We start from the raw sequence: 11,071 nt of genomic DNA, 5'->3' as shown, positions 1-11,071 counted from the left end.
TATACATAAAACAGGTAGCGCTGACGTACAATGTAAAACGCAACAAATGCGCTGCTTTAAGACCTACACTGGCCTGAGGCCTACACGGCTGCACTCGTCCCATCTCCAACGGGCGGACTCCGCCCCACCTGCTTGAATTTTCGCTGTTTATTCCCTCCCACGAAGTTTTTGATTTCCTTTAAGTCCTCTCTCATGACATATAGCCATCCCATTCGGGGGTGTCTTGGTTTTCGTGTAGCCCAAGTTAGATGGCCAAAAAGTACAATTTGTGATGCTACTTCTATCTACAGTGGATCACATCAACATTATTAGCTATTGGTTGCTAGAGAAAATTTTAGTCGATTATTCAGCACCTATAAAAATTTTGATCTTTGTAAATCAGTTTGAAAATCAATGTCAAAAAGACTAACTCGCGAAGATTAGCAATAATTGAAAGCAAAGAGGTGATGTTGAGTAACGAGAAGATTGATCAAGTGGATGACTTCATTTACTTAGGTAGTATTATTAGTAAAGACGGTGGGTGCATTGAAAGCGATAAAAGTAGAACAGCCGAGGTCAGGGTGTTTTTTTTTCAGAGTGAAAAAAAACTTTGGAAGAATGAGAAGATAATTCTTCGCACCAAAATTAGAATATCGGATTTTGCAGTGATGACAGTAGTCAAGTGTGGTTATGGAGCTTGGGCACTCTAAGAAACAGGGGTGGATTTACTAGGTGTTTTCCAGAGAAATTGCCCACGAACTGTTTGGGGTACTCACCTAACTGGCCGTATCTCAAACAGTAAGCTGTGTGAAAAATGAAGGTCTAGAGCTTTTTAGAGCTATAATTAGAGAAAGGTTGAAATAGCTAAGATACATTTTGTGGATAAAGAATGGCAGATTGCTCGAAATCTTCCTTGTCGGCCAATCGTCTGGGGCCGAGCGAAAAGCGGGTTGCCTTCGAGTGGGGTGGGGAGATGTTTGGGGGAAAATCGGAACTTCTTGGCAGGGTGTAAGGGAGGAGGCTTAAAATAGATTGGAACGGATTAGGAGCTTGCGTGGCTGTGTTGGTCTCGGGTGTCTTGGTGCTGCAGTGAGTTGTTGCTAGTAGTAATAGTAGCATAAAAAAGTAATCGATTACTAATACCTGGCCTTCCGAAATTTATACAACTTTTTCTATTGTTTATTTCCCGCACATTATAGTCAATTCAGCGTTGTTATAAACACAATAACATAATTTAATGAACTGGTAGTTAAAGAAAGATGCTTAAAAAACACTCTTACCTGGATGGTTGCATATACTTTACCATTTAGCTAATGCTAGCTAACTGCGAAAGAAAAATGCTGACAATAAAGAAAGTAAAGATGGAAAGAGTTTTTGTTTTGCTCATACCAAAGCGGAAGGGCAGTGTGATTAGGCCAAAGTGCTTTATTCATAACATACTTGGTACACACCTATGAGTGTGCAAAATCCGGCCCGCATCCAGGATTTTGGTTTAGGGGAGGGGGGGGGGGTCTTCAATCAATTTTTTTTTGGGGGGGGGGGGGAAGCTTTCCAAAAGAATGAAGAATGAGGGAATTGCCACACCTGGACTTTGTCTAACAGATTCGAATAATGATTTTTACGTGCATTGTTACCACCAACACCCCTCCCTCTCCTTTGCATATTGATCTTTTGGAAATGAATTGATTAGGAAAAGACCAAGTTTGTCTGTGCGAAGAAAAAATCTGGATATTTCGAATATATTTTCTTATCTCCCCCCCCATGTTTTTGTGTTTAAGTGTAGAGTCGACTGCGATGTTATTCCTTCTCATATATCATAAGTATTTAGGGGCCAAATTTATTGGATTTGAACTAAGTTAGGCTTGTCATAATAGATTTATGAGTTTACTGCTCGGTAGGGGCCTCTCCCAGGCCCCTCAGTGCGTCCCCAGGTGGCAATAGAGGGACGCCCTATAGATATGTAGGGTACCTCCACAGGAGCCACAGAACAAGGGGAGACCTTGTCCCTAGGGTCCATAATAGAAGCTAGGGTACCCTCGTCTGGGGTATAAATACAGGCAGAGGAGGAAGAAGGCTTCTCAAATGTAAACTCTGTGGGGCCCACCAGTGTGCGGACACGTTCTCTGGGCTACAAAAATTCTATGGGTTACAAGAATCTAAAGGATCTCATGGGGCAATACAATTTGTATAAGAAAACACTTTTCATAAAAGAAGAAAGAGCCTTCCATGGGCTTAGGGATGGAAGCAGGGGAAAACAGCTAACCCCCATATTAACGAGAACTTTTCTTTTGTTTGAATTTTTCTGTTGGATGTTACCTGGAAGATGGTTGAAAATTTCTTTCAAAGTCTCACCCCGGAATCTACCAACATCATAACTTCCCGGGAGGTAGTTACCCTTCCGAAATATCTGCTTTAAATTAACCCTAAACTCTACTAGATAGTGATCTTTACTTTTAACATTATTAATAGCACTCCTATGCACCCTAGAATCTTGTATTAATCCTGCCAGTCGTTGGCTTCCAATAACATAATCAATTAGGTTTTCTGTCTTACGATGACGTGAATACCATGTTAACTTATGGGTCATTTTGTGACTAAACACTGCATTTGTTATAACCAGATTATTGTACCTAAAGAATTGCAGCATTATCTAACCATTCCTGTTTTCCTTTCCTGCACCAAATTTACCTTAAGCTAGGATACCATCTATGCCTAATTTTTACCGACCGTGGAGTTAAATATCCTAACAAAAACACCACATTTCTGCAAAGGACCCTGTCTATTTGCTTTTGTAATTGTAGGTAAAATTCATGCGAGTCACTATTATCTCCGTCAGCTGGTTCTGCAGGGGTGTATACCTCTACAACTAATACACTGAACTTTTTAGTCATAAAATGAGCCATTTGTATTTTATTATTAATGCCTTCGTAGTCTAAACAAGACATAGCAGCTTCTTTATTCATCAAGAACCCTACTCCCTGTTTATGTACCCCATCCCTCCTGCCTGAATAAATAAATTCTATATCACCTAATTTCATGCTTTCTAACCCTGGGATATGAGATTTTAAAACTTCTGATAAGTCCAGTTTGAATCATCTGAATTTGTAAATCAAAATATCAATACGATAGTTATTTTTTATATTCTTCAAATCATTGAATTGCTTTGGCCTTAGGAAAAGCAGTGGTCCCGGATACCAGTACAAGAGGGGACCAAAAAATCCTTTCAATTCTACACCAAAGCGCTTAAGCCGGCTTAGAACAAGACAGCAAGAAGTCCCCGGTACCTCTAGAAGAACGGAGGTTTTGCGAAATCCTGGGCCTGTTTAGGCTACAATACGGTTTTTAGCACTTGGCAATGCTCTTCTATCAAAAGAGTTGAGATCCTGCAAAGATAATCTCAAGCTTATTACCTCTGAATCATTATATATTCATGCTTACAAATATTATACTATTACAGGGATGCAATCCATAGTAGATAAACTAGCTAGGAAGAGGTTTTTCAGCCCGAAAACGCCCACCCAAACAGGCCGAGATGAAATATCCATTTGTCAGAATCTGTGCAAAAGCTTTGTCGTTTACTAGGCTATAACTTCCTTAAGGTGTACCACTCCTCAAGTGAGAAGAGAGTTTACCACAAGGTCCTAAGTCTTGCAGGTACCCCCAAAGGGTTGAGGCAGCCCTTTACAGAGGGTTTTGCCCATAGATTTAGATCTTACACCCAGCCGTAGTTGTCGTCCTATAGAAGATCCTCTCACGATGGCATTCTGCGTCACCATGCAAATGCAATTTAATGCATTACTGGGAGACAAGATCCTTCAGATTTCCTTTCGGCGGGATTTTTTTTTCAAAAGTGTTTTTTTTTATCTTCAGTTGTTGAAGTTGAAGGAATTATGCTCTCCTCTGTTTGACACTTAAGATCCTTCTTTGTAAATTCTGGGACTCCAATAACTGATTTCAAGGTCTAAATCTTGGTGGATTTCTTCTAAGTACTTTGTAACAAGTTTAAGTATCTGCACTTTGTCTTCTAATGTAGTGAGACCATCCAGAATATGATATACACTTGGCTTAATGCTTCTTACACGAAAGAATTCCACTATTTCCTTCCTTTGACTCGCATATCCATCACACTCGAGAAATAAATGCTCAATAGTTTCTTCAACGTCACAAAATTCACATCTTTCTGAAGCCCCTTCAAACCTTGCTTTATAACTTCGAACCCCGGCATGACCGGATCTGAGTCTAAATATAATTCTTGATTGCCATCTATTCAAAAATTTATATATTACAACTCCTCTCTTGCGCCGCTCTGTTGTAGTTACAAATACAAACAAATTTCCTATCCTGACAAGTTCAGGAAACTTTGATGGCGGATTGTTTGAATCATTGGCTCATTTGAGTCGCAATTCTTGGAGTAGGAATTATTAGTTAAAAACCTTTTAATTAATTTTTCTTCTAAGATATTAGTTTTTGGTTTATAGTCTGTAAGAAAAATTTTAATGAGCAAGAAAATCTTTTCAGGGCAAAGCTATGTAGAGTAAATGCGAAGCGACCGACGCACAATTATTTGAAAATCACGAATGTGTAAGACGATAGTTTGGTAAAATTCTAGTTAATTGACTTCTTGCTATCTCAGGAAGGGCTTAGGCTAGGAAAATGAAAATTTCAGGGATTAATTTACAGACTAAAGTATGTCCTAGAAAGGTATTTTGAAGTACCTCCACTCCTTCTCCCTCTAGAGGGTCCTGACCTTTGATGACATTTAAAAATATGTGTGTTATAAAAGTGAAACCTTGCAGAATAGATCTTCTGCTCAATTGAATTACAACAAAATTGTTTTTAGCTTTGTAACTGCTCAATTCCATTTTCCAAGGTTTTAAAGATATGCAAATTTGTTTCCTAAATTTTGAAAAAAAACATAGATACGGCTCAAAATTCTACTCAAATAACAGGAATTGCATTTTCAGAACTAAAGGCAGAGAAAAATCAGCTATTAACTGAATATTAAGGTAAAATGTTGCTTTGTCAAATTTTCAAGAGGTATAGGACCTTCCATGTAGGCAAATTACAGGGCCCTCTAGAGGCAGAAGGAGTAGAGGTGGGTACTTTAAAATACCTTCCCGGGACATACTTTAGCCTGTAGACCCATCCCTGAAAGTTTCATTTTCCTAACCTAAACACTTTCAGAGATAGCAAGAAGTCAACAAACTAGAACTTTACCAATAATTTGCATAGGCCTATAGAAAAATAGTATTTGTTTCCTTTCATTATTCTCCACATTTTCAAATCATTTCAGAAATTTTATTCTTCTAAACAATTTCATTTCAATCACCTAGACTGAATAGATTTCACTAGGTCAAGAATGCAATTCTGTAATCTGGTTTATTGTAGGTAAAAGAATTATCAGTTAGGGTTATATCTAGAACCATCAAGGGAGAGGCATAGTAGGGTAAATTATCATAGATGTAAATAGGTTGTTTAGAAAAAGCATAAAATAAAGAATCTAATAGTTTTACTTTTGTTGTATCAATATACATTTTTCAATAGGGCCACTATTATAGAATATTAAGAAGACTTGTTCTGTGTACAATCTTCCAAGTCCTAGAAATAAGGAAAGGGTAAAGGTATGGCTCAGTAATATCTCCCCAGGCATATTTTAGGCCCTGGATACATGCCTGAAAGTTTTTGTCAGCTGGTTCAACTACTTCCTATGATAGCAGGAAGCCCCTGAACCAGAACTTTGCCTGGCCAAACAGCTTTCAGATTAGAGTCAAATTATATTCAAGTATTATAGAATCTGGCCCAAAGAATGTAACTCTTGCAAAAAAAAATATATATTGCAATAAATGCTATATATGATTGTGACAATAACTTTATTTCCCCCATGTCCATTTTTGCTATGTTGTCAGTTCTTACTGATCATTCTTACTGATTGTAGCATAATTAATAAATCAATCAAGGATATTAAAATTACGTTTGCAAAATCAGATTATTCAGCTCCCCTTATTTGATATCTAAGCTTAATATATTCATATAGATGAATAAAGTTCTAGAGCTGTATGTTTTCTATCAAATAGTTTAATTTGCAGCTTTGTTGTCACTTGATGGAAAGTCTTGTAGAATACTACTATCACTAGTAATGCTAACAACTCAGTGCACTAGCAACCTGACTAAGGCCAACACTTTAACCAATTCTTCTTAACATTGATTCTTAAACCCTCCTTTGCATCCTGAACTCCCAAAACCTCTAAAAAATAATTCATTTTGCTAACATATCCATCTAGGACATTCAGATCATTAACACAGTCTATTTTATTCTATGCTCTCCATTAACCTTTGCTGTGCTTCTGAAGACAAAAGCTACAAAATTATCCATATAATCAGGAATAGAATGTAACCCTGCTTAGCTCCTGATTCAATACAAAACCAGTTGCTAACCTCATTTCTTACCCTAACCACAGCAATGCTATTTTTGTACATATCACTGACTATTTTGATTTGTTTGTTTGGTATACCATACAACAATAGGATCATTGCTAAGTTCTTGTATTGGCTGAATACAACACTTGCTCATAATGCATAAAACTCTGATTAAAGGGGTCTGATGATTTTGACACTTTTTGATGATTAATGTATGAGTAACAATTTAGCTGATGCATCCTCTCCCTCTCCTGAAACTGCACTGTTCTCTTAACTTTATTTATAGCATCTCTAAGTCCAAAAATTATCACAATACAAAGTAATTTGCTTCCTACACAAACCAAGCTAATTGCTCAATAATTAGCACATTTACTCTTTTAACCTTTCTTATTGAGGGGTTTAATCAGAGTTTTCATAAAATTGATTTTTATTTCACTTTTTTCAGAAATTGTATTCTTAATCTTCAGTAATTTCTCTCTAACTTCACAACCATCAAATTTAAAAGACTCATTTACCCCACTATCAGCACATTGGGCCTTATTATTCTTTTATTTTTTTTTAAACTCTCTATTTCTCTCTTTAAAAATGACCCTTCCTTTGCTTCCACAATGTTGCACAAATCTGTGTTCTGAATTGTATCAAATCCTTTGATTTTATCATGGTTAGCATGTTCTCAGTATCTTCTGCCCATCATTATTTAACTCTTTTCTGATCACTAATTGCAGCCCTGTTCTTATCTTTAAGTGGGACAAGGTCAGATTGACCATTCCCTCTCAATTTTTTAACATGCCAATGCAATATTTTGTTATTATTTATTTGTTCATTAATACCAAATATGACATTTATCTATGACTTCCACTTTCTACTTTACACATCCTTAGTTTATATTTTAATGCTTTCTCTATTTTCCTCACATTTCTCTTGTTTTTATATGATTTATCACTGAAATGCTTTTTATACAAGCCCCTCCTCTTCTCTATTAGGCTTAAAGGATTTTCACTAGTATTCCTGACTGTGTTTCCAACTTGCCTCCTCAAGATACCATCTGCTACTTCACTAAGTATTCCTAAAATTATTCCATTCATCTTGTATATTGTTAAATTTTAGACTTGTCTATTTAATATTCAACTGGTCCTTGAATCTATCTCTCAAATTTTTGTCCTTCTTATTGCTAATAAATAGAAAACAAACGCAGCCAACTGCTGATATCTGTAGAGAATCTATTTGTAGTGATTTGCAGTAATAGTTGTTATCACAGTTTTATTAGAAGAAGTAGTGACAGTCACAATTGGGTGAAGTTGCAGCCATATTAGTTGTAGCAGTGGCTCTAAAAGTTTCAAGCTAATATCCTTTGTCTTTTCTAAGATATTCTGGATTCTTCCTTTTGAAGCTTGGATACAGGCAGTGTATTTTGATCAGAATTCCCCTCAAGATTCTCTGAAGTTTCACCTTAACACATTTAGCTCTTTCAGATGCACCCATTGTAAAATGCTCCCCCCCCCTTCCAAACAATAAATCCTGTGTGTAAACAATGGGTAAATTGCATAATTTATAGCCCTTGCCCTAGAGGCTGTGGAGAGCCTAGTATTCCTGGTAAAACAGTTATTAGACCTTTTGACTATTTTAAATAATTTGTTTTTTCATAATTTTATCAGTGCTAAGGAGAGCCATATTTAAAACCATATTTGTAAATAAAGGACAACTTGCATAACTTACAGCTCTTGCCCCAGGGGCTTTGGGGGTGATGTCAACCCTGGATTCATAGTTATTTGACCTTTTGACTTTTTGAGCAAAACAACCATCTTGAAATTTTGATATGAGTCTTTGGTGGAAAAAGCATGGAAGGGGGCTTGTTACCCTTTCATCACTTTTGACTTTTAAAAAAGGGTGTTAGAACTCCCAATTTCTTGTCAAATGACTCCTAAGTCAACAATCACCCCTTCCATGCAAAGTAGTTCTGGGGAAAAAACATAATACACTGAATCCTTATGGTTCTTTATTATAGTGCTTTTGCATATTTTTACTTCTATTTAGTGTAGTGTTTTTCAGAACCCAACATTATATTATCAAAGATCATTATTAAGCCCTTTGGGTTTTAGTTACAAGGACTTGTAATCCTACATTTAGAATGAATGGCGAGCCACTATGAGAAATTGATACCAGAGTCATCCAAGGCATATAAAGATAATGGTAATACTACTGGAAGCTATAGGTGGAAAGCAAATGTTTGGAAAGAAAGCCTAGACCAAACTGATAGTGATTCAGATAGTTCTTCCTCTGGACAGTATGGATCAACTGATGTAAAGAGCATAGATGAGTCAGATACATCATCAGAGAGGTTTGTAACTGCTACATTTTTTTGTTTATGCTGCGTTTGTGCATATATAACACCAGAGGGCTAGATATAGCACCAGAGGACTAAGCTCTACTTAGGAAGAAATAAGTTATTGTAGGAACTTTACTTTCATTTTATCAGGCAAACCTTTTTGCAGATTTATATCGATTAATTACTCTGTGCTATCAACAATCAAATGAAATTGTAATAACTTTGTAATGTTACAATTGCAATTAAATTATAATGACTTGGGTCAAATAACTTTTTTATGTTTGTAATAGTGTTTTAGTATTAATAAAATGATTGACTGATTGAAATATTTAACAGAGACACTAATCTTCAGCAAAATGTATTATAACTATTTCAAGTATCTGTGATGTCATTTAAGTGAAAAATCTTAGAAAATTCGTCTGTGGAGACAAACAAAATTCCAATGAACATTTCAATGACTGCATGAGTTGAATCCTTGTCCTTTGGATTAGAGGTTCTATGTGCTATTTACTGTACTAAGCAAATTGTAAATACTAATAGGAAAAAAAGAATGATAGGAAATGTATATGAACCTGATGTCATTCATATGGAAATTGTTTTTCCAAAATTGAGGTCGTAAACAAATTTTTCCAAATTCATAATCTATCTAGATCGTTTTTTTCACACTGGGAAATATTAGCGTGCCAATATTCGAAAAAAAAATGTTGTTTTAGAGAAAAAATGTATATACAGATGTATATATATATATATATATATATATATATATATATATATATATATATATATATATATATATATATATATATATATAATAATTATATATAATTATAACATAATACAATTATATACAATTGTTATAAATGTATAACAATTGTTGCTTGTTTAGAAATATTGAAAACTGTATGCATTTTTCAAAGTAGTGCGTTAGTTTTCAAAACATCAACAAGAAATAAAAGATAAACCACTATTATAAAGAAGGTCTAGAATAACTGGAAAGAGCCAATGAAAATGAACTGAATTATGGTTGCAGAAGTAGCTGAAGCATAGTAAAGTACAAACCTCTGCCCATAGTAACCAAACATTAAAAATTGTATTTTGAAAAAGACCAGCAAGCTAGAAAAAATTGTCATTTCTAGCTGAATCAAGAGCAATAACTATTATGTAAATTAGTCTTAATATTATAATTCTATTTTGGAAACTAATCTAAGGAAATTTTGAAAAATAGCCTGAAACCTCTTCACAATGGCGTTAGATCAAAACAAAAATACACCATTTCAATTGCCATTGCCAAAGCTTCATCTGGGAAACTTACATATCCCTGGCTTGAACAACAAGGAAAAACACTTTTGCATGGATATTACTGATGTGTCCCAATTTTTACTCCTTCTCCTCTGCTGGCAGAGCACTGGAACACCATAGTGAGCTGTTAAAGTGCTCATTTTAAAGGAATTACTATATATGGTGCCTTTTATTAGTACCAAACCATAATATTCAAAATAAGATAAAATTTTTAACAAAACCACATCTTTGTATCCAAGATGATGAATGCGATCATAATCATAAGTTACAACAATAAATGATGTGATAGCAAAACTGTGCGATGACGTCAGTTCTAAGTGGGGCTTGTTCTTTGATATATTCAGCTAAGAAAAAGCTGAAAGTCTTTTTCTTCTGTTTGTGATGTTATTTTAGGGCTACCTGTTCTTTTTTCTGCCAGACAACTTGTGAAAATCAGGTAATCAGTTCTGTAGGTATGTTAAAATTAACTGTGAACCTTTCAAGGTATTGAAACAATTGTCAACAATTGGCAAATTACTGAACTCATAATTATTGTCTTAGGGGTTGTGAGAGGTTTATGTCTTCCCTGGAGGCAGAGCTATATGACCTTTGGATTGTTTTGAACAAGATCACTATTTCAAAATTTTCTCATTGGATATCCTTGGAGAGGGCTGCCAAAAAGGGCATGGGAAGGACGCTGGTTGCCCTCCGACCACTTCAACATCTCCCTCAACATGTCCTGAAAGTTTTAACTTAATACCTTCAGTCTTTCTTAAGATATTGCAAATATGCCTTTTTGACAAACTGGATGTACATAGTGTCTTATGTTTTAGTTTAACATACCCCTCAGCAATTCCCGAAGCATCACCTTAATACCCTTAGCCTTTTCACAAACGGCCAGAATCAAATACTATCTCTTTTTCTAGTGACAAATCCAGTGTAATTAGGCATTTTGCATAATTTTTAATTTTTGCCCCGGGGCTGTAGGGAGCATGGCATCCCTGTAGGTATAGCTATTGACCTTTGACTATTGTTGACAAAATGGATCTTTCTAAATTTCGGTCAGTGTTA

General features: G+C 35.5%; 1 protein-coding gene across 2 annotated transcripts in view; it reads left to right on the top strand.

Annotated features, from left to right (window-relative positions):
* The first annotated feature begins 4,270 nt into the window (after window positions 1-4,270).
* The window catches only part of LOC136024974 (protein inturned-like), a 53,517-nt gene continuing 46,716 nt past the window's right edge, over window positions 4,271-11,071 (top strand). Inside the window, exons 1-2 of one of the 2 annotated variants that reach the window (XM_065700578.1) lie at window positions 4,271-4,390; window positions 8,496-8,734. In XM_065700578.1, coding sequence (XP_065556650.1) covers window positions 8,529-8,734 — 206 coding nt within the window. In that variant the 5' untranslated portion in view covers window positions 4,271-4,390; window positions 8,496-8,528. Of the gene's footprint in view, window positions 4,391-4,480; window positions 4,561-8,495; window positions 8,735-11,071 lie in introns of those variants that run through there. The other variant, XM_065700579.1, reaches the window with a different exon arrangement.

Source organism: Artemia franciscana, chromosome 3 (assembly GCF_032884065.1).
Source record: "Artemia franciscana chromosome 3, ASM3288406v1, whole genome shotgun sequence".
Lineage (NCBI taxonomy): Eukaryota > Metazoa > Arthropoda > Branchiopoda > Anostraca > Artemiidae > Artemia > Artemia franciscana.
Note: the sequence above shows the minus strand (reverse complement) of the source record. Positions and strands in the feature narration are given on the sequence as shown.